The sequence below is a fragment of the Drosophila sulfurigaster genome, chromosome X (assembly GCF_023558435.1).
Source record: "Drosophila sulfurigaster albostrigata strain 15112-1811.04 chromosome X, ASM2355843v2, whole genome shotgun sequence".
Taxonomy (NCBI): domain Eukaryota; kingdom Metazoa; phylum Arthropoda; class Insecta; order Diptera; family Drosophilidae; genus Drosophila; species Drosophila sulfurigaster.
This window is the reverse complement of record NC_084885.1, coordinates 33,061,935-33,086,652: the sequence shown is the minus strand read 5'-3', so window position 1 is coordinate 33,086,652 and position 24,718 is coordinate 33,061,935. Positions and strand designations below refer to the sequence as shown.

At 42.0% G+C, this 24,718-nt stretch overlaps 3 protein-coding genes across 6 annotated transcripts; all 3 read left to right on the top strand.

Moving 5' to 3' along the window:
- The first annotated feature begins 2,331 nt into the window (after positions 1-2,331).
- LOC133848282 (uncharacterized) lies at positions 2,332-2,996 on the top strand. Of its 2 annotated transcripts, none has more exons than XM_062283778.1 (2): positions 2,332-2,723; positions 2,787-2,996. In XM_062283778.1, exons 1-2 carry the CDS (start codon positions 2,385-2,387, stop codon positions 2,901-2,903), a joined length of 456 nt encoding a protein of 151 aa, XP_062139762.1. In that variant the 5' UTR covers positions 2,332-2,384; the 3' UTR covers positions 2,904-2,996. The 2 variants fall into 2 exon arrangements, with proteins under 2 accessions (XP_062139762.1, XP_062139761.1); XM_062283777.1 differs by having other exon boundaries at positions 2,394-2,723; positions 2,781-2,984.
- An 8,022-nt stretch (positions 2,997-11,018) lies between these two features.
- Positions 11,019-11,804, top strand: LOC133849342 (uncharacterized). 2 transcript variants are annotated; one of them, XM_062285354.1, is made up of 2 exons: positions 11,019-11,426; positions 11,490-11,804. In XM_062285354.1, exons 1-2 carry the CDS (start codon positions 11,088-11,090, stop codon positions 11,604-11,606), a joined length of 456 nt encoding a protein of 151 aa, XP_062141338.1. In that variant the 5' UTR covers positions 11,019-11,087; the 3' UTR covers positions 11,607-11,804. The 2 variants fall into 2 exon arrangements, with proteins under 2 accessions (XP_062141338.1, XP_062141337.1); XM_062285353.1 differs by having other exon boundaries at positions 11,097-11,426; positions 11,484-11,684.
- A 6,014-nt stretch (positions 11,805-17,818) lies between these two features.
- Positions 17,819-18,463, top strand: LOC133848248 (uncharacterized). Of its 2 annotated transcripts, none has more exons than XM_062283741.1 (2): positions 17,819-18,208; positions 18,272-18,463. In XM_062283741.1, the coding sequence occupies exons 1-2, from the start codon at positions 17,870-17,872 to the stop codon at positions 18,386-18,388; spliced, it is 456 nt and encodes a 151-aa protein (XP_062139725.1). In that variant the 5' UTR covers positions 17,819-17,869; the 3' UTR covers positions 18,389-18,463. The 2 variants fall into 2 exon arrangements, with proteins under 2 accessions (XP_062139725.1, XP_062139724.1); XM_062283740.1 differs by having other exon boundaries at positions 17,879-18,208; positions 18,266-18,456.
- The last annotated feature ends 6,255 nt before the right edge of the window (positions 18,464-24,718 follow it).

The following is a 24,718-nucleotide window of genomic DNA, read 5'->3' as shown; positions in this document are numbered from 1 at the left end:
CTACTGTGGAAATTAAATTAACTTAGCCCATACTTAGTTAAAACTCTGTTCAGCGCCTCCGCCCCCGAACGACAACTAGCCCCCGCCGGCGCCGCACCGCAAACAACAGCGGGCGCCAATAAACGACAAAAAAACCAAATCCTGATGAAGTCCTCCAAGAAGTTAAGGAACAAGCCAGGAAGTTCCTGGCCAATAAACTGGAATTAAAGGAAATGAAAACCGAATCAGACAAGACTAATAGTGACATGGAGGGAGCCAAAACAATAAAAAGAAAATCAAACCGACAATAAACCAACCACTATCAGTAATATACCAGTTACCCCCAAACACAATAACCCAAAATCTGAAGTCCTCCAAGAAATTAAAGAACAAGCCAATAAGTTCCTGGCCAACAAACTGGAACTAAAAGAAATTAAAACTGATACAGACAAGGCTAATAGCGACACGGAGGGAGCCAAAACAACAAAAAGAAAGATGCCAAATCAAACCGACAATAAACCAGCCATTATCAGTAACATCCTAGTTACCCCAAAAACAATAACCCAAATTCTGAAGAAACCAAAAGTGACATGGAGGGAGTCAAAGCTGGCATGATCAAAAAACGAAGCATCGAGAGAGCCACTACTCTTAAAAAGAAACCCATCTTTCCGAACATGCATCCTAAAAACCCCAAAAAGCAACAAAGACCAACTAAAGATAATAGTACCAAAGAAAACATTGTGGATATTGAGAGCGTCAGCGACGGAGAGGATGACTGCGGTACGGAAAACAAAGTCCCCATCGTTCTGGAGCCCCAAAGCGGCATGAGCAATGAAGGTGTCGGTGGTGGCGGGGACACGGAGGAGGTCAAGGTCGGGATGACCAAGAGGCGTGGCGCTGGGAGGGCCTCTTTTCTCGGAAAGAGATCTGTCTCTCCCATCCTACACCCAAAACTCCCAAAAATTCCACGAATCCCCAAGGAGCAGCAGGAGTCAATAAAAAAACAATAATGATCCTGAAGGACATGTTGTAGACATCGAGAGCATCAGCGAGGGGGGAGGATGACTGCGTTACTGAACAGAGGTCTAAGTGGACAATGGTACAGGAAGCTCCCGCTGTTCTGGGACTCCAAATAGAAACAAGTAACGACAACAACGATGAAATTAAACCGCTAAAAATAATCATCCCATATATCGCCGACGCGGATGCTCTTTTAAACAAGGCTGCACAGCTGTTTGGAAGTGGTTTCCAGGTCAGAGCAAATACGGGACTTGGACTTGAGATCCATGCCTCAGACTCTGTCACTCATGTTGGACTCCAGAAGCTTTGTTTCGATGAAAAACTTAAATATAAAATTCCAAACATCAACGACCTACAAAGGTATAGAATAATCATAAAAGGACTTCACGCTGCAACCGACATCAACTGGATTTCGGAACAGCTAAAAAAGAACGGACATACACCCTGCCACATTATAAATATAAAGGGAGGTTTCTCAGGTCAACCAACAAACGCCTTTAAAGCAGACCTAGTAAACCAAACAAACAACAAAAACGTACTAAATATAAAAACACTTAATAATTAACTGAATTTAACTTGCCTAAAAACCAAATAAACAAAGTTTTGTTTTAATTCATATTACATTTACATTTGAATTTGACTTGACTTAATAATAATTTACTTTGAACAGAAGTTAAACAAAGAATTTAACTTGATTTGATCTGATTTGTTTTGTTTTGTATAAGGATTGCATTGTATTACCTCTTCCTAATGTATTGTAACCAGAATTGGTAATTCAATATTACATGTTCACTCCAGTATTTTTATACTAAGCGTTGCCAACTAAGTTTAATGTATGAAACATCGCATCTCGCAAAATCCACTAAACATGTTTAAGGTGGAGATTGACACCAATGCGGACGGCAGCCATGAGCAAATCCTAAACATTAAAGAACTGGGAAACCAAGCAGTAGTGGTCGAGAAGCATTGTAAGCCCCGCGACCCTGCACAGTGCCACCGTTGCCAAGCCTACGGACACACGAAGAACTACTGCCGACGCCCATTCAAGTGCATGAAATGCGCAGGCGTGCACACCACCACCTGCACTAAACTCCGGCAAACAGCCGCAGGAATTGAACTGCAGCATCAAATTGACCATCGACAAAGATGAGTCATGCAATGACGACGATCAGGCAATGAGTCCCTGCGTTCGGGTAAGCAGCATACTTGTGACAGTGTCACTCCAGAGCAGAAAACGCCGAATAGTGGTGAGTTACAGTCGAGCTGCGAGCTCACTGCCAGTGGGCGTCCTATTCTTATTATGCGGATTTTCGCGATGACATTTTGCGCATGCTGCTGGAGAAGCGTGGCAGCGACATACATAAGATTACATTTCACGATCGCATATGGCAATACCGCATGACCACATTATGCAAACTGAGCCACTGCACCAATTGACATTGTTGGAAGAACATTGTTTCACAGCCGATAAACTACACAAACTGATTACGGATTTAAGACACTTGCAGCGACTGGATATCATCGCCCATCGGGTGATGTTGAATGAGGCAAAGCTGTGGCAAGTAGCAGCCAGCTGTCCATCGCTAAAGATCCTGGATATATCAGGCATAAAGCTGCACAATGAATTCTTTGAATTTAGCCGGTGTCTCGTGGAGGCGACACTGAAGAATCGTTCTCAGCCCTTAGCATTGTATTGCCACAACACAGATGAAAACGAAAAGCTGGTGAGTGTTGTGCAGAAAGTCTTCTACTCTTAAGTATTCATTTCATTATTCTTACAGATACAGCGTCACTTCAAGCATCCAAATCTGAGGATTTCTTTTAAGCCTTTAGAACCGGAAAACGTCGACTGGGGTATGGTGCGACTGCATTTGAAACCGTTGGACCCATCCTGGATTCCATAATGTGCTACTTTTCATTAATGAAATTTACAAATATTATAATTACAATAAATGATTCAAAACACTATAATTTGAAATTGATAACTATGATTTTATTTTATTTAATTAAATCAAGTCCGCATATGTAGAATACGATGGAAATTGCTATTTTTGTGCCACAACAAAAATATATTTTAAATAACTCACTGTGTGACCATAACATATCAAAAGCCCATTAGAAAAAAAAAAATATTTTTGATTGAATAAGATGCTTAGGTACATAACTTGAGAATCGATGAGAAGGGCGTTGACAATCTTCAATCAAATTCAAATTTGAAATTTAACTGCCAAAAATCACAAACCCCCAAAAAAATCTTTATTCTACACAAGTAGATGCTTAGGTACACCACTTGAGAATCGCCGAGGAAGGCAATGTTCCCAACTTGTTAATTCGAATTTCAAATTTAACGGACAAAATCGCTGTTTCCATCGCACCAAAAAAAAATTGGTGCGCCAAGATATGAAAATATAAATAAAACAAGTTAGAAAGCTACAGTCGAGTGTGCTCGACTGTGAGATACCCGCTACCCATTTTGAATAAATGCAAAATATTACGGTATTTTTTCAAAATATACGAAAAATACTACTACTACTAATACCATTAACCAAACAAAACTAAGACTCATTTTTGACGCCAATTAAAAGAAAATCTTCTGACATGGATGCCTCTGACCCTGAATTTAATAAAACTCTGTTAGCTTTTCATACCCCTGTCTTCAAAAGCAATTTTGCTACTGAATTGCACCTAGAAAAAAGGAAAAGAAAACTGAAATTCACATCCCCTCGCCAACAAAATAGCCCACCAAACTCGTATACGCAATATCAACAGCAACAGAAGCAGAAAACTGACCTACGGCAACAAAATGAAAATGTTGCTAAGCAATATCGACAGCAACAGCAGCAGGTTAATGATTCCGACCTACCGCAACATTGGCAACAAAATACAAATGTTGCTAAGCAAACCAAACCCCAATTAGCTAAAATAGCAGCAAATGATAAAGCGACAAACATTCCACCGCTAATTCTGCCAATGGTGCCACAGATCATGCCAATACTAGAAAGTCTGACGAAAAACCCATCTGTGGGTAAATTCCGGACCAAAACCATGCCCGGCGACGGTGTCCGCATACTATGCGAAGACATCAATTCCTACAATGCCGTACTGCAAATTTTAAATGACAATGAAACACAGCTATTCACACATCAGCGACGAAACGAAAAAGGTTTTCGTATCATAATCCGCCAAATTCATCACAGCACACCCAATGACTGGCTGGCAGCCAGACTCATTGAGGTGGACTATAAAGCGAGATATATAAGATGCATAAGGCATCGCTTCACGGGCAGGCCACTGAATATATATATATTGAAATCGAACCAAAACCAGACGGCACACACGAGGATATACTCAAACTGAAGCTGGGCTACCAGACGGTTTCAGTCGAACGCCAATCCAAACCAATTGACCCAGCGCAATGCCATAGATGCCAGGCATTTGGTCATACGAAAAATTACTGCAGACGCCCCTTTCTCTGCATGAAATGTGCAGGTAGCCATACGTCAACTACCTGCACAAAGCCAAGAAGCGATAATTCAACATGTGCAAATTGCAAAGGCGTGCACATTAGCAGCTACAAGGGTTGTCCAACGTACAAAGCGGCACGAGCAAAACTACTAACAAACAAATTTAAACAAACAAGGCCACAAAAACACCCATGAAACAAACAGCAACTGACCAGCACACAGCAAACAAACCTGGAAATTTTTAAAACGCAAATCGATACAGTCCCAACAAAATGCCCAGCAGCCGGCAGCAAAATACGACGGAGTCCTTTCGTACAGCGCTGTTGTACGAAACGACAGACATTTGTCAACACAATCAACACAAAAATCTGCAACAGCACAGTATCATCTGGATAGTCGAAATCCAGCACAAAAACATATATGATGCTGCAACTTATCCAAATCTGGACTCTGGCCCAGGCTCAATTCGAAGAGTGCTGCCAGATCCAGATAGCCAAGACACCCTCAAAATCGCCTTCTGGAATGCCTGTGGAGTTAAAAATAAAATAAATGAACTGGATATGTACATCAGACGAAACTCCATAAATATAATGATACTCACAGAAACACGAGCGCCAATCAACGACAGTGTGTTCGAATTGCCGGGATTTGTCACGCCCGTCGGCCATTGACTTTGCCATCACCAGTGGCGTTGATGGCAACGTCATAAACATTTCATCTAGCACTGAACTGATCTCTGACCATTTACCGCTGAATATCGAACTCTGTGACAGTGTAAATGCAAATTTGCGCAGTCCAGGCTTCTGGCCAGAGGCGCTGATATCAGATGCTTCCAGACGACACTTGAGAACTCCATACACCTGACAACTGAGATTAACGTGGCCACTGACATTGATGATGCTGTAAGCATATTACTCCGAAATATACAAACAGCTGCAGCTGCAGCTGCCGCGTCGACGCGAGCAAGACAGCTTAGCGGGCAACTGTGGATTTGTCGACCACTGCTTGCTGTCCTACAACACCGCAGCCCACTCTGCACCCCCCTCGTATGGTCAACTGCTTGCAGCCAATACTCCACACACTGGAAATCATACGCTGTTGGCAATGCACCGCCACTCTACTCCTGCACGCAGGCGTGTAGTATTGCACCGTGGCCCCTGCACCCCCATCAGCAGCCAATACGGTCCAGCCCTCCGATGCCAACACACACACCAACTCGGACCAAACACATTGACGTAACCACCCCTGGCCTAGGATGGATCATGCGTCAATCTCCAGCTAAGCGCCACCCGGCGCACGCACAACACCTACTAAATGGCAAATTTTTTTTATTATATTGATTATAATTAATTTTTTGTATTTGCCATGCCACTACACATATAGTTCGCGACTGCGGCGACTTGGCATACTGGTCCTATGGCCAGATGCCAGACTGTCGTAGTTCGCGACTATTAAGTTAAAAAGTCACTTCCTGGAGATTTTCACCTGCAAAACCCTGACACTACCATTCGCAGCATGTCCTTTGCGAGTCGTTCGCAACGCGGCCGCCCTTTGGGGCGGATACGTGATATACAGGAATTAGCGAAAAGTCATCAAAAGGCGATAGATCTGTGTAAACGATATCTCTCTCACTCCTTACTATGTCACCCCTAGCATTAAGGTAGCTCTTAGTAGCTGTATCCCTATGCTTTGTACAGTTAGGCCCACTGTGCAATGGCCATTGCCGACAGGGACGAGAAGAGAGTGTCGAGAGTTCGAGGCGAGTGGACGTGTTTGCCGGTCTTCTGCCAACGCGCGAAAATTAGTCAAATACATTAAGTTAACATTGTTAAACCGACAGCCCCGCCCGAACCACAGCCCGCCGGCGCCGCCGCAACAACCAGCCACCAAGCTGCGCGCGCCAATAAAATACAAAAAAAAAAGTAAGCATATTACTCCGAAATATACAAACAGCTGCAGCTGCCGCGTCGACGCGAGCAAGACAGCAAAACCGCCAGAGACAGCGACAAGAACACAACCTAGAATTAGATGACGAAACTAGAGCACTATGGAATGACAAGAAACGATGCAAACGCCACTTACTCTTGACGCACACTACAGAGGCTAGACAATGCTATCGAGCTGCACAAAATCGTTTGAAAAAAGCGCTGGAAAAAAGACGAAGCAAAAACATTAACAAACTGCCCTCAAACCATTTGCCTTTGAAAATCGAACTTTATGACATCGTAAATGCAAATTCAGGCTTGGGATAAAACTTGGGAAGTAAACCATGATATCGTTGAATAAACCCCTAAGCACCCTAAACATCCTCATCCCATACATTGCCGACGCGTCAGACCTCATCAATAAGACCAACAGTTTGTTGTTTCCAAACGAAAGCAAATTCAGGACTTGGACTCGAGATTGAAACTACGGACTGGGCCACCCACGGCGAACGTACTGCCACACTGGACAAGATGCTAGGCTAAGGTTCGCGCTAGCCAGCGCGGCCGGTTCATACATCCAGCAGCGTCGATATCACTGTAGCGTCACATTATATGGCGCACTGGAATTGATCGACATGCTGCATCATGGATATTGATGCTAGGCTAGTGTCGCGTGCCATAAACTTACACAACAAAGGTCATAAGTTGACTCTCATGTTAGAGTGAAAACTTTTTGACCTTTGACCCCGCCTCGACACAGCCGCTAACAACATCAAATGGCTAACTCTCCACACAAAAACCATTACTACACGGCGAAACAACATCAAAATTCGCCATCAATAAATTGTGAAGTGCGGATTTTCATATAAAAAGTGCAATTAATTATTATAAAAATCTCAGTGAAAATTCGGTGAACTTTGCACCCACCACCGCCGCCATCATAGTAGCCGCTCTCACCAGCGCTCTCACCAGCGTTCTCTCAGCGCTCTCAATAAGTGATCTCAGTCGCAAAAAGTGTCATCACTAAAATCTCTCTCACTTTCCCTTCACCTGTTCTCCGTTGAACAGAGAGAACTTCGAACGGGACATAAAAATTGCAATAAGTGAGAGAGTGTCAAATAAGAGAATTAAAGGGCATGACCCATCAATATGTGCATTGGCACACTTACATGTCTGCAAGTGACTGTCCTTAATGTTCGTGTATTGTGTGCACATACACACGTCTGTGTATGTGCTAATAAACTGTCCCTTTTAATTCGTATAAATGTATGTGAAATGGATCATGCGTCAATCTCCACAACACCTACTAAATGGCAAATTTTTTTTATTATATTGATTATAATTAATTTTTTGTATTTGCCATGCCACTACACATATAGTTCGCGACTGCGGCGACTTGGCATACTGGTCCTATGGCCAGATGCCAGACTGTCGCAGTTTGCGATCTATTAATTTAAAGTCATCACCTGGAGCATTACCTGCAATATCCTGCCATTTCGATTCGTAGCATGTCCTCTTGCGAGTTGCTCGCAACACGACCGTCCATACGGGCGGATACGTGACAGAAAGGAATAGGCGAATATCTACACAAAAGGCGGTTGGGACTTGTACGATAGCTTTCTCTCTCCCTCTTATGTCACCGCGACCTGCGAGTCGCACTAACATTAAGGTAGCTGTAAGCTGTATCCCTCTGTTTTGCACAGTTAGGCCCCTGTGCAATGGCCACTGCCGATAGGGACGAGAGAGTGTCGAGTCGTCGAGCCGAGCGGACGTGTTGCTGCGCTGCCACTACTGTGGAAATTAAATTAACTTAGCCCATACTTAGTTAAAACTCTGTTCAGCGCCTCCGCCCCCGAACGACAACTAGCCCCCCGCCGGCGCCGCACCGCAAACAACAGCCAAGTCGCCTGCGCGCGCCAATAAACGACAAAAAAAAACCAAATCCTGATGAAGTCCTCCAAGAAGTTAAGGAACAAGCCAGGAAGTTCCTGGCCAATAAACTGGAATTAAAGGAAATGAAAACCGAATCAGACAAGACTAATAGTGACATGGAGGGAGCCAAAACAATAAAAAGAAAATCAAACCGACAATAAACCAACCACTATCAGTAACATACCAGTTACCCCCAAACACAATAACCCAAAATCTGAAGTCCTCCAAGAAATTAAAGAACAAGCCAATAAGTTCCTGGCCAACAAACTGGAACTAAAAGAAATTAAAACTGATACAGACAAGGCTAATAGTGACACGGAGGGAGCCAAAACAACAAAAAGAAAGATGCCAAATCAAACCGACAATAAACCAGCCATTATCAGTAACATCCTAGTTACCCCCAAAAACAATAACCCAAATTCTGAAGAAACCAAAAGTGACATGGAGGGAGTCAAAGCTGGCATGATCAAAAAACGAAGCATCGAGAGAGCCACTACTCTTAAAAAGAAACCCATCTTTCCGAACATGCATCCTAAAAACCCCAAAAAGCAACAAAGACCAACTAAAGATAATAGTACCAAAGAAAACATTGTGGATATTGAGAGCGTCAGCGAGGGAGAGGATGACTGCGGTACGGAAAACAAAGTCCCCATCGTTCTGGAGCCCCAAAGCGGCATGAGCAATGAAGGTGTCGGTGGTGGCGGGGACACGGAGGAAGTCAAGGTCGGGATGACCAAGAGGCGTGGCGCTGGGAGGGCCTCTTTTCTCGGAAAGAGATCTGTCTCTCCCATCCTACACCCAAAACTCCCAAAAATTCCACGAATCCCCAAGGTGCAGCAGGAGTCAATAAAAAACAATAATGATCCTGAAGGACATGTTGTAGACATCGAGAGCATCAGCGAGGGGGAGGATGACTGCGTTACTGAACAGAGGTCTAAGTGGACAATGGTACAGGAAGCTCCCGCTGTTCTGGGACTCCAAATAGAAACAAGCAACGACAACAACGATGAAATTAAACCGCTAAAAATAATCATCCCATATATCGCCGACGCGGATGCTCTTTTAAACAAGGCTGCACAGCTGTTTGGAAGTGGTTTCCAGGTCAGAGCAAATACGGGACTTGGACTTGAGATCCATGCCTCAGACTCTGTCACTCATGTTGGACTCCAGAAGCTTTGTTTCGATGAAAAACTTAAATATAAAATTCCAAACATCAACGACCTACAAAGGTATAGAATAATCATAAAAGGACTTCACGCTGCAACCGACATCAACTGGATTTCGGAACAGCTAAAAAAGAACGGACATACACCCTGCCACATTATAAATATAAAGGGAGGTTTCTCAGGTCAACCAACAAACGCCTTTAAAGCAGACCTAGTAAACCAAACAAACAACAAAAACGTACTAAATATAAAAACACTTGGACCTTACAAAGTCACAGTTGAGCTCCCAAACACCAGAAGAAGAGCCTATCAATGCCATAAGTGCCAAAGCTTTGAACATATGATGAGGGATTGCCAGGCAAAGGAGTTTACATGCTTTAAATGTGCTGGTAAGCACCCTCACACGCATGCTCAAAGCCCCGAGATGTAGACGGCCTGTGTGTCAATTGCGGAGGAAATCACGTGGCAACCTACCGCGGTTGCCATTTTTACAAATTAGCATCCCGTAGGCAGATGACCACTAAACAAAAGGATGCTCTAACGGAAATTCAATCCTTGGTCACCAAGCTTAATTAGGAAAAAAAAGTTGTCTTAATTTCGTATTACATTTACATTTAAATTTGATTTGACTTAATAATTTACTTTGAACTAATTAATTGATTTGATTTAACTTAATTTAACTTGCTTAAAAACAAAGAAACAAACCAAAGTTTTGTCTTAATTTCTTAATTTCGTATTACATTTACATTTGGATTTCACTTGGCTTAATTTTAATAATTAACTGAATTTAACTTGCCTAAAAACCAAATAAACAAAGTTTTGTTTTAATTCATATTACATTTACATTTGAATTTGACTTGACTTAATAATAATTTACTTTGAACAGAAGTTAAACAAAGAATTTAACTTGATTTGATCTGATTTGTTTTGTTTTGTATAAGGATTGCATTGTATTACCTCTTCCTAATGTATTGTAACCAGAATTGGTAATTCAATATTACATGTTCACTCCAGTATTTTTATACTAAGCGTTGCCAACTAAGTTTAATGTATGAAACACCGCATCTCGCAAAATCCACTAAACATGTTTAAGGTGGAGATTGACACCAATGCGGACGGCAGCCATGAGCAAATCCTAAACATTAAAGAACTGGGAAACCAAGCAGTAGTGGTCGAGAAGCATTGTAAGCCCCGCGACCCTGCACAGTGCCACCGTTGCCAAGCCTACGGACACACGAAGAACTACTGCCGACGCCCATTCAAGTGCATGAAATGCGCAGGCGTGCACACCACCACCTGCACTAAACTCCGGCAAACAGCCGCAGGAATTGAACTGCAGCATCAAATTGACCATCGACAAAGATGAGTCATGCAATGACGACGATCAGGCAATGAGTCCCTGCGTTCGGGTAAGCAGCATACTTGTGACAGTGTCACTCCAGAGCAGAAAACGCCGAATAGTGGTGAGTTACAGTCGAGCTGCGAGCTCACTGCCAGTGGGCGTCCTATTCTTATTATGCGGATTTTCGCGATGACATTTTGCGCATGCTGCTGGAGAAGCGTGGCAGCGACATACATAAGATTACATTTCACGATCGCATATGGCAATACCGCATGACCACATTATGCAAACTGAGCCACTGCACCAATTGACATTGTTGGAAGAACATTGTTTCACAGCCGATAAACTACACAAACTGATTACGGATTTAAGACACTTGCAGCGACTGGATATCATCGCCCATCGGGTGATGTTGAATGAGGCAAAGCTGGGGCAAGTAGCAGCCAGCTGTCCATCGCTAAAGATCCTGGATATATCAGGCATAAAGCTGCACAATGAATTCTTTGAATTTAGCCGGTGTCTCGTGGAGGCGACACTGAAGAATCGTTCTCAGCCCTTAGCATTGTATTGCCACAACACAGATGAAAACGAAAAGCTGGTGAGTGTTGTGCAGAAAGTCTTCTACTCTTAAGTATTCATTTCATTATTCTTACAGATACAGCGTCACTTCAAGCATCCAAATCTGAGGATTTCTTTTAAGCCTTTAGAACCGGAAAACGTCGACTGGGGTATGGTGCGACTGCATTTGAAACCGTTGGACCCATCCTGGATTCCATAATGTGCTACTTTTCATTAATGAAATTTACAAATATTATAATTACAATAAATGATTCAAAACACTATAATTTGAAATTGATAACTATGATTTTATTTTATTTAATTAAATCAAGTCCGCATATGTAGAATACGATGGAAATTGCTATTTTTGTGCCACAACAAAAATATATTTTAAATAACTCACTGTGTGACCATAACATATCAAAAGCCCATTAGAAAAAAAAAAATATTTTTGATTGAATAAGATGCTTAGGTACATAACTTGAGAATCGATGAGAAGGGCGTTGACAATCTTCAATCAAATTCAAATTTGAAACTTAACTGCCAAAAATCACAAACCCCCAAAAAAATCTTTATTCTACACAAGTACATGCTTAGGTACACCACTTGAGAATCGCCGAGGAAGGCAATGTTCCCAACTTGTTAATTCGAATTTCAAATTTAACGGACAAAATCGCTGTTTCCATCGCACCAAAAAAAATTTGGTGCGCCAAGATATGAAAATATAAATAAAACAAGTTAGAGAGCTACAGTCGAGTGTGCTCGACTGTGAGATACCCGCTACCCATTTTGAATAAATGCAAAATATTACGGTATTTTTCAAAATATACGAAAAATACTAAACAAATATACCAAATTGTATATTTGGTATATCAATATAGTTTCACATTCAAAATATACCATAGACGGCATAATATACCAGATTGTCGGCCAAAGCAACTCAGACCCCTAGTAAATAGGTGTTTTTGCCAACACAAGAGGACGGACAGACGGACATGGCTAGATCGTCTCGGCTGTTGACGCTGATCTCTAATATGTATACTTTATAGGGTCGGAGATGCCTCCTTCTACCTGTTACATACATTTCCTGCCGGCACAAAGTTATAATACCCTTCAACCCTATGGGTAGCGGGTATAAAAACCAACGACATAATCTTTTAAACACTTTGTCAATATCAAAGCCCGTCTACCCAACCAAACATTCCTATACACAGACGGACCCAAAACTCAAGTCAAGCAAGTGTTAAACAAAAACATAAGTTGCTTACAGATGAGTTCAAATTTTAAATCTAATGACAGAAAACCAAAAGCCCCAAAAAAAAAAAAAAATGTTTTGCTAGAATAAGATGCTTAGGTACACAACTTGAGAATCGATGAGAAGGGCGTTGTCAATCTTCAATTAAATTCAAATTTGAACAACCGCCAAAAATCACAAACCCCCAAAAAAAAATCCTCATTTGACACAAGTAGATGCTTAGGTACACCATTTGAGAATCGCCGAGGAAGGCAGTGTTCCCACTTGTATATTCGAACTTGAAATTTAACGGCCAAAATCAATGAACGTGGCGCCATCAGTCCGTTTCCAGAACTACAAAAACTTGATTTGCGCGCCTATTTGAATCTTAAAAGCAACCGATGCACAAAAGTCAAACCCGTTAAAATTTAAAATTATTTTTTTCGGATATTGCGACAACAGCAACAAATAGGCAATTACAACAATAATTGCCAATATAATTGTTGTTGTTGGCCACTCGATGTTGTAAGGTCAAAAATTTTCAAATCAGTAGGTGAAATACTAGGCGAACATAAATCAGCAGCAAGCAGAGATACACCTAGTCATTGGATACTACAAAACCCTAAAAAACGCGCCAATTTGAATCATAAATTTTAAATTATTTTTTTTTGGATTTTGTAACAACAAATAAGTAATACCAACAACACTGGATGCTGTCGTGATGGTCAAACTTGAAATTTACTTATGATGAATTCTCTCATGTTAATTGTAGTATTGTGCATAAGCTCAGTCATTTGATTAGTAATATTGTCTAATTGGGTTCGAGAATACGCAATTCGATGACGCATTTGTACATGGTATGAGTGAAAGAGAGGCATAAGAATATACTACTCACTCTTTTTATTGATATATCAACATTTAAAACAGTTTATAATTACATACATATGTGTAGAGAAGGCACATTGATTGAAATCGGTATATAACAAAGTACTTTGTCATGTTCATGTTGTAAACACATTGGATATGTTTTAAATATGATAATTCAGCACTCAACACTGTCGTGTGAACTACGATTCACACAGCCAGTCACAGGGCAACTTTGGCATTTTGCTGGCTGGCCATGGCAAATAACCCGATGTTTTGAATACCCAATAGTCGTAGGAAACCTTGGTGATGAGTGCGAGTAGCAGAATTACTTCAGCTGCTATCAAGTAGTATATGTAGTCGGTCCAGTCAGGTGGCGATTGACACAGTTTACTCTCCTGCAGCTCGATGACGCTCTGAGGTAAATTGCGGCATCTAATATCCATATAGTCGGGTATATCGGTGCTGCGTTCCTTCAGCCAGTTTTGAAGTGTTTTTGCCGAATTGCAATCACACTGCAATCGGTTTTCCGCTAGATAAATGCGACGTCCATCCGTATCCATTAAAGCGTTGTTTAAAGACATTGATGATGCTGTAAGCATATTACTCCGAAATATACAAACAGCTGCAGCTGCCGCGTCGACGCGAGCAAGACAGCTTAGCGGGCAACTGTGGATTTGTCGACCACTGCTTGCTGTCCTACAACACCGCAGCCCACTCTGCACCCCCCTCGTATGGTCAACTGCTTGCAGCCAATACTCCACACACTGGAAATCATACGCTGTTGGAAATGCACCGCCACTCTACTCCTGCACGCAGGCGTGTAGTATTGCACCGTGGCCCCCGCATCACCATCAGCTGCTAATATGGTCCAAACCCCTACGTCAACACACACAACACAACTTGGACCAATCACATTGTCGCAACTACCCCTGGCCTAGGCTGGCTAGGCCAGCTAAGCGCCACCCGGCGCATGCAGACCATCTACAATATGGCAGTTTTTTTTTTTTATTATTTATATAGATTATAAACAAATTTGTTACTACGCCATAGCCACTTCACATATAGATCGCGACTGCGGCGACTTGGCATACTGGTCCTATGGCCAGATGCCAGACTGTCGCAGTTTGCGATCTATTAATTTAAAGTCATCACCTGGAGCATTACCTGCAATACCCTGCCATTTCGATTCGTAGCATGTCCTCTTGCGAGTTGCTCGCAACACGACCGTCCATACGGGCGGATACGTGACAGAAAGGAATAGGCGAATATCTACACAAAAGGCGGTTGGGACTTGTACGATAGCTTTCTCTCTCCCTCTTATGTCACCGCGACCTGCGAGTCGCACTAACATTAAGGTAGCTGTAAGCTGTATCCCTCTGTTTTGCACAGTTAGGCCCCTGTGCAATGGCCACTGCCGATAGGGACGAGAGAGTGTCGAGTCGTCGAGCCGAGCGGACGTGTTGCTGCGCTGCCACTACTGTGGAAATTAAATTAACTTAGCCCATACTTAGTTAAAACTCTGTTCAGCGCCTCCGCCCCGAACGACAACTAGCCCCCGCCGGCGCCGCACCGCAAACAACAGCCAAGTCGCCTGCGCGCGCCAATAAACGACAAAAAAACCAAATCCTGATGAAGTCCTCCAAGAAGTTAAGGAACAAGCCAGGAAGTTCCTGGCCAATAAACTGGAATTAAAGGAAATGAAAACCGAATCAGACAAGACTAATAGTGACATGGAGGGAGCCAAAACAATAAAAAGAAAATCAAACCGACAATAAACCAACCACTATCAGTAACATACCAGTTACCCCCAAACACAATAACCCAAAATCTGAAGTCCTCCAAGAAATTAAAGAACAAGCCAATAAGTTCCTGGCCAACAAACTGGAACTAAAAGAAATTAAAACTGATACAGACAAGGCTAATAGTGACACGGAGGGAGCCAAAACAACAAAAAGAAAGATGCCAAATCAAACCGACAATAAACCAGCCATTATCAGTAACATCCTAGTTACCCCAAAAACAATAACCCAAATTCTGAAGAAACCAAAAGTGACATGGAGGGAGTCAAAGCTGGCATGATCAAAAAACGAAGCATCGAGAGAGCCACTACTCTTAAAAAGAAACCCATCTTTCCGAACATGCATCCTAAAAACCCCAAAAAGCAACAAAGACCAACTAAAGATAATAGTACCAAAGAAAACATTGTGGATATTGAGAGCGTCAGCGAGGGAGAGGATGACTGCGGTACGGAAAACAAAGTCCCCATCGTTCTGGAGCCCCAAAGCGGCATGAGCAATGAAGGTGTCGGTGGTGGCGGGGACACGGAGGAGGTCAAGGTCGGGATGACCAAGAGGCGTGGCGCTGGGAGGGCCTCTTTTCTCGGAAAGAGATCTGTCTCTCCCATCCTACACCCAAAACTCCCAAAAATTCCACGAATCCCCAAGGAGCAGCAGGAGTCAATAAAAAACAATAATGATCCTGAAGGACATGTTGTAGACATCGAGAGCATCAGCGAGGGGGAGGATGACTGCGTTACTGAACAGAGGTCTAAGTGGACAATGGTACAGGAAGCTCCCGCTGTTCTGGGACTCCAAATAGAAACAAGCAACGACAACAACGATGAAATTAAACCGCTAAAAATAATCATCCCATATATCGCCGACGCGGATGCTCTTTTAAACAAGGCTGCACAGCTGTTTGGAAGTGGTTTCCAGGTCAGAGCAAATACGGGACTTGGACTTGAGATCCATGCCTCAGACTCTGTCACTCATGTTGGACTCCAGAAGCTTTGTTTCGATGAAAAACTTAAATATAAAATTCCAAACATCAACGACCTACAAAGGTATAGAATAATCATAAAAGGACTTCACGCTGCAACCGACATCAACTGGATTTCGGAACAGCTAAAAAAGAACGGACATACACCCTGCCACATTATAAATATAAAGGGAGGTTTCTCAGGTCAACCAACAAACGCCTTTAAAGCAGACCTAGTAAACCAAACAAACAACAAAAACGTACTAAATATAAAAACACTTGGACCTTACAAAGTCACAGTTGAGCTCCCAAACACCAGAAGAAGAGCCTATCAATGCCATAAGTGCCAAAGCTTTGAACATATGATGAGGGATTGCCAGGCAAAGGAGTTTACATGCTTTAAATGTGCTGGTAAGCACCCCTCACACGCATGCTCAAAGCCCCGAGATGTAGACGGCCTGTGTGTCAATTGCGGAGGAAATCACGTGGCAACCTACCGCGGTTGCCATTTTTACAAATTAGCATCCCGTAGGCAGATGACCACTAAACAAAAGGATGCTCTAACGGAAATTCAATCCTTGGTCACCAAGCTTAATTAGGAAAAAAAAAGTTGTCTTAATTTCGTATTACATTTACATTTAAATTTGATTTGACTTAATAATTTACTTTGAACTAATTAATTGATTTGATTTAACTTAATTTAACTTGCTTAAAAACAAAGAAACAAACCAAAGTTTTGTCTTAATTTCTTAATTTCGTATTACATTTACATTTGGATTTCACTTGGCTTAATTTTAATAATTAACTGAATTTAACTTGCCTAAAAACCAAATAAACAAAGTTTTGTTTTAATTCATATTACATTTACATTTGAATTTGACTTGACTTAATAATAATTTACTTTGAACAGAAGTTAAACAAAGAATTTAACTTGATTTGATCTGATTTGTTTTGTTTTGTATAAGGATTGCATTGTATTACCTCTTCCTAATGTATTGTAACCAGAATTGGTAATTCAATATTACATGTTCACTCCAGTATTTTTATACTAAGCGTTGCCAACTAAGTTTAATGTATGAAACACCGCATCTCGCAAAATCCACTAAACATGTTTAAGGTGGAGATTGACACCAATGCGGACGGCAGCCATGAGCAAATCCTAAACATTAAAGAACTGGGAAACCAAGCAGTAGTGGTCGAGAAGCATTGTAAGCCCCGCGACCCTGCACAGTGCCACCGTTGCCAAGCCTACGGACACACGAAGAACTACTGCCGACGCCCATTCAAGTGCATGAAATGCGCAGGCGTGCACACCACCACCTGCACTAAACTCCGGCAAACAGCCGCAGGAATTGAACTGCAGCATCAAATTGACCATCGACAAAGATGAGTCATGCAATGACGACGATCAGGCAATGAGTCCCTGCGTTCGGGTAAGCAGCATACTTGTGACAGTGTCACTCCAGAGCAGAAAACGCCGAATAGTGGTGAGTTACAGTCGAGCTGCGAGCTCACTGCCAGTGGGCGTCCTATTCTTATTATGCGGATTTTCGCGATGACATTTTGCGCATGCTGCTGGAGAAGCGTGGCAGCGACATACATAAGATTACATTTCACGATCGCATATGGCAATACCGCATGACCACATTATGCAAACTGAGCCACTGCACCAATTGACATTGTTGGAAGAACATTGTTTCACAGCCGATAAACTACACAAACTGATTACGGATTTAAGACACTTGCAGCGACTGGATATCATCGCCCATCGGGTGATGTTGAATGAGGCAAAGCTGTGGCAAGTAGCAGCCAGCTGTCCATCGCTAAAGATCCTGGATATATCAGGCATAAAGCTGCACAATGAATTCTTTGAATTTAGCCGGTGTCTCGTGGAGGCGACACTGAAGAATCGTTCTCAGCCCTTAGCATTGTATTGCCACAACACAGATGAAAACGAAAAGCTGGTGAGTGTTGTGCAGAAAGTCTTCTACTCTTAAGTATTCATTTCATTATTCTTACAGATACAGCGTCACTTCAAGCATCCAAATCTGAGGATTTCTTTTAAGCCTTTAGAACCGGAAAACGTCGACTGGGGTATGGTGCGACTGCATTTGAAACCGTTGGACCCATCCTGGATTCCATAATGTGCTACTTTTCATTAATGAAATTTACAAATATTATAATTACAATAAATGATTCAAAACACTATAATTTGAAATTGATAACTATGATTTTATTTTATTTAATTAAATCAAGTCCGCATATGTAGAATACGATGGAAATTGCTATTTTGTGCCACAACAAAAATATATTTTAAATAACTCACTGTGTGACCATAACATATCAAAAGCCCATTAGAAAAAAAAAAATATTTTTGATTGAATAAGATGCTTAGGTACATAACTTGAGAATCGATGAGAAGGGCGTTGACAATCTTCAATCAAATTCAAATTTGAAACTTAACTGCCAAAAATCACAAACCCCCAAAAAAATCTTTATTCTACACAAGTACATGCTTAGGTACACCACTTGAGAATCGCCGAGGAAGGCAATGTTCCCAACTTGTTAATTCGAATTTCAAATTTAACGGACAAAATCGCTGTTTCCATCGCACCAAAAAAATTTGGTGCGCCAAGATATGAAAATATAAATAAAACAAGTTAGAGAGCTACAGTCGAGTGTGCTCGACTGTGAGATACCCGCTACCCATTTTGAATAAATGCAAAATATTACGGTATTTTTTCAAAATATACGAAAAATACTAAACAAATATACCAAATTGTATATTTGGTATATCAATATAGTTTCACATTCAAAATATACCATAGACGGCATAATATACCAGATTGTCGGCCAAAGCAACTCAGACCCCTAGTAAATAGGTGTTTTTTGCCAACACAAGAGGACGGACAGACGGACATGGCTAGATCGTCTCGGCTGTTGACGCTGATCTCTAATATGTATACTTTATAGGGTCGGAGATGCCTCCTTCTACCTGTTACATACATTTCCTGCCGGCACAAAGTTATAATACCCTTCAACCCTATGGGTAGCGGGTATAAAAACCAACGACATAATCTTTTAAACACTTTGTCAATATCAAAGCCCGTCTACCCAACCAAACATTCCTATACACAGACGGACCCAAAACTCAAGTCAAGCAAGTGTTAAACAAAACATAAGTTGCTTACAGATGAGTTCAAATTTTAAATCTAATGACAGAAAACCAAAAGCCCCAAAAAAAAAAAAAAAAAAATGTTTTGCTAGAATAAGATGCTTAGGTACACAACTTGAGAATCGATGAGAAGGGCGTTGTCAATCTTCAATTAAATTCAAATTTGAACAACCGCCAAAAATCACAAACCCCCAAAAAAAAATCCTCATTTGACACAAGTAGATGCTTAGGTACACCATTTGAGAATCGCCGAGGAAGGCAGTGTTCCCACTTGTATATTCGAACTTGAAATTTAACGGCCAAAATCAATGAACGTGGCGCCATCAGTCCGTTTCCAGAACTACAAAAACTTGATTTGCGCGCCTATTTGAATCTTAAAAGCAACCGATGCACAAAAGTCAAACCCGTTAAAATTTAAAATTATTTTTTTCGGATATTGCGACAACAGCAACAAATAGGCAATTACAACAATAATTGCCAATATAATTGTTGTTGTTGGCCACTCGATGTTGTAAGGTCAAAAATTTTCAAATCAGTAGGTGAAATACTAGGCGAACATAAATCAGCAGCAAGCAGAGATACACCTAGTCATTGGATACTACAAAACCCTAAAAAACGCGCCAATTTGAATCATAAATTTTAAATTATTTTTTTTTGGATTTTGTAACAACAAATAAGTAATACCAACAACACTGGATGCTGTCGTGATGGACAAACTTGAAATTTACTTATGGTGAATTCTCTCATGTTAATTGTAGTATTGTGCATAAGCTCAGTCATTTGATTAGTAATATTGTCTAATTGGGTTCGAGAATACGCAATTCGATGACGCATTTGTACATGGTATGAGTGAAAGAGAGGCATAAGAATATACTACTCACTCTTTTTATTGATATATCAACATTTAAAACAGTTTATAATTACATACATATGTGTAGAGAAGGCACATTGATTGAAATCGGTATATAACAAAGTACTTTGTCATGTTCATGTTGTAAACACATTGGATATGTTTTAAATATGATAATTCAGCACTCAACACTGTCGTGTGAACTACGATTCACACAGCCAGTCACAGGGCAACTTTGGCATTTTGCTGGCTGGCCATGGCAAATAACCCGATGTTTTGAATACCCAATAGTCGTAGGAAACCTTGGTGATGAGTGCGAGTAGCAGAATTACTTCAGCTGCTATCAAGTAGTATATGTAGTCGGTCCAGTCAGGTGGCGATTGACACAGTTTACTCTCCTGCAGCTCGATGACGCTCTGAGGTAAATTGCGGCATCTAATATCCATATAGTCGGGTATATCGGTGCTGCGTTCCTTCAGCCAGTTTTGAAGTGTTTTTGCCGAATTGCAATCACACTGCAATCGGTTTTCCGCTAGATAAATGCGACGTCCATCCGTATCCATTAAAGCGTTGTTTAAAGACATTGATGATGCTGTAAGCATATTACTCCGAAATATACAAACAGCTGCAGCTGCCGCGTCGACGCGAGCAAGACAGCTTAGCGGGCAACTGTGGATTTGTCGACCACTGCTTGCTGTCCTACAACACCGCAGCCCACTCTGCACCCCCCTCGTATGGTCAACTGCTTGCAGCCAATACTCCACACACTGGAAATCATACGCTGTTGGAAATGCACCGCCACTCTACTCCTGCACGCAGGCGTGTAGTATTGCACCGTGGCCCCCGCATCACCATCAGCTGCTAATATGGTCCAAACCCCTACGTCAACACACACAACACAACTTGGACCAATCACATTGTCGCAACTACCCCTGGCCTAGGCTGGCTAGGCCAGCTAAGCGCCACCCGGCGCATGCAGACCATCTACAATATGGCAGTTTTTTTTTATTATTTATATAGATTATAAACAAATTTGTTACTACGCCATAGCCACTTCACATATAGATCGCGACTGCGGCGACTTGGCATACTGGTCCTATGGCCAGATGCCAGACTGTCGCAGTTTGCGATCTATTAATTTAAAGTCATCACCTGGAGCATTACCTGCAATACCCTGCCATTTCGATTCGTAGCATGTCCTCTTGCGAGTTGCTCGCAACACGACCGTCCATACGGGCGGATACGTGACAGAAAGGAATAGGCGAATATCTACACAAAAGGCGGTTGGGACTTGTACGATAGCTTTCTCTCCCTCTTATGTCACCGCGACCTGCGAGTCGCACTAACATTAAGGTAGCTGTAAGCTGTATCCCTCTGTTTTGCACAGTTAGGCCCCTGTGCAATGGCCACCGCCGATAGGGACGAGAGAGTGTCGAGTCGTCGAGCCGAGCGGACGTGTTGCTGCGCTGCCACTACTGTGGAAATTAAATTAACTTAGCCCATACTTAGTTAAAACTCTGTTCAGCGCCTCCGCCCCGAACGACAACTAGCCCCCGCCGGCGCCGCACCGCAAACAACAGCCAAGTCGCCTGCGCGCGCCAATAAACGACAAAACCAAATCCTGATGAAGTCCTCCAAGAAGTTATGAACAAGCCAGGAAGTTCCTGGCCAATAAACTGGAATTAAAGGAAATGAAAACCGAATCAGACAAGACAAATAGTGACATGGAGGGAGCCAAAACAATAAAAAGAAAATCAAACCGACAATAAACCAACCACTATCAGTAACATACCAGTTACCCCCAAACACAATAACCCAAAATCTGAAGTCCTCCAAGAAATTAAAGAACAAGCCAATAAGTTCCTGGCCAACAAACTGGAACTAAAAGAAATTAAAACTGATACAGACAAGGCTAATAGTGACACGGAGGGAGCCAAAACAACAAAAAGAAAGATGCCAAATCAAACCGACAATAAACCAGCCATTATCAGTAACATCCTAGTTACCCCCAAAACAATAACCCAAATTCTGAAGAAACCAAAAGTGACATGGAGGGAGTCAAAACTGGCATGATCAAAAAACGAAGCATCGAGAGAGCCACTACTCTTAAAAAGAAACCCATCTTTCCGAACATGCATCCTAAAAACCCCAAAAAGCAACAAAGACCAACTAAAGATAATAGTACCAAAGAAAACATTGTGGATATTGAGAGCGTCAGCGAGGGAGAGGATGACTGCGGTACGGAAAACAAAGTCCCCATCGTTCTGGAGCCCCAAAGCGGCATGAGCAATGAAGGTGTCGGTGGTGGCGGGGACACGGAGGAGGTCAAGGTCGGGATGACCAAGAGGCGTGGCGCTGGGAGGGCCTCTTTTCTCGGAAAGAGATCTGTCTCTCCCATCCTACACCCAAAACTCCCAAAAATTCCACGAATCCCCAAGGTGCAGCAGGAGTCAATAAAACAATAATGATCCTGAAGGACATGTTGTAGACATCGAGAGCATCAGCGAGGGGGAGGATGACTGCGTTACTGAACAGAGGTCTAAGTGGACAATGGTACAGGAAGCTCCCGCTGTTCTGGGACTCCAAATAGAAACAAGCAACGACAACAACGATGAAATTAAACCGCTAAAAATAATCATCCCATATATCGCCGACGCGGATGCTCTTTTAAACAAGGCTGCACAGCTGTTTGGAAGTGGTTTCCAGGTCAGAGCAAATACGGGACTTGGACTTGAGATCCATGCCTCAGACTCTGTCACTCATGTTGGACTCCAGAAGCTTTGTTTCGATGAAAAACTTAAATATAAAATTCCAAACATCAACGACCTACAAAGGTATAGAATAATCATAAAGGACTTCACGCTGCAACCGACATCAACTGGATTTCGGACAATTTCACCAGCACACATCAATCCGCCTCAACTAAGCTGCTAATCATCATCATACAGTGCTCTAATTTACATCAATCTAAATCCAGCATCCTACACCATCCCTCAACGTACCTTCCCGTGCAACATCAGAAATTCGCCACATATATGATTCAAGCTGAATTAGGCATGCATCAATACTGTGCAATAGGCTCATGCAATGTCATGACTAAGTCTGTACTTGCACATACATGTCTGAATGATTGTATAACTGTTTAATCGTATGTATTAAACATGCCATCATGAATGTGTAATGCAAATTCATATAGATTGTCAAATTATTAGACATGATATTCATCTGAATCTTCATTATATGCTGCATAACTGTCATTGATTATAATGATGCATCATAGCATTCCATATCCATATGTCTAGCTGTCCATCTTGCATTTCAATATGACGTCTATGATGCGATAGACAATGGTCATGGAATTCGAGCATGGCCTGATTCGCTCATTATCATCTCACTGCACATGGATAGCATTCGTAACATGTCCTATCATCTCGCGATGCGAATACGCGATACTCTGCAAGCATGCGTTCGATCCGACGCTGAGCGACTGATTAGTGCGTTAACTGTATCCTACTTACTAGCCTGAGCTAGCTAGCCATATGTTCACAGCCAGTAGTCTGTCGCCTGCCGTCCGCACACGTATGCTGCAGCGCCCGACGAGAAAGCAATCTGCAAGTCATGAGTTCGACAGCAACGGATCTGCAACCTTACTGGAACTTAACATCCACCAACGTAATCTCAGCCTAGGACCCGAAGAAGCAATAGATGCACACCCGACAAACGAAAGCCAAGTCGACAAGGTACCCAATAACACAAACACGATGAAGCCCAGAAAACAACATAGCAATCCTAGCAACGTGACAATCGAAAATGAAAAAAATAACCAACCTAATAAAGTAGACACAAAACATACAAAAAGCAATCAAACACCAAATAAGCCAACCATACATAACAACCATACCAAACATCCAAATCCAAAAACAAACGAAGACCAAGAAGTAGAACAAGCTGACAAGTGCAACGAACAAACTAACACGAAAGACATCACTAACTAAAACAGAAGCAAACAATAACCAACAATAAACCAACATACCAAATAATAATCCAAGAAACATCAGTACAGAAGACCAATCTGGAACCAGAATAACAAGCTGAGCAGACATAGCAGGCATGAGGACAAGACAGCATCAAACGCTAAAGCTCAGAAGACCACTATTACCAGAAACCAACCGAAAAGTCAAACAACGCAAGTAAAGAGCAGACGACGTCGAAAAAAGTCCATAGACCAGTAACCAAGAGCCAGAACGAGCATAGAATGCGAGACAAGCGAGACATGGGTACGAGAGCTGAAACTGAAAGAATCAAGCCGAAGCAACGACTAATCAACTCCAGAACGCAAGAACAATGATCAGGCTACAACATCAAACAACGAAAGTACCAAGTCGCGATACGACAATTCAGGACATTGACCGAACAGTGAAGCATGATCGAGAATCAAACATGTACTAT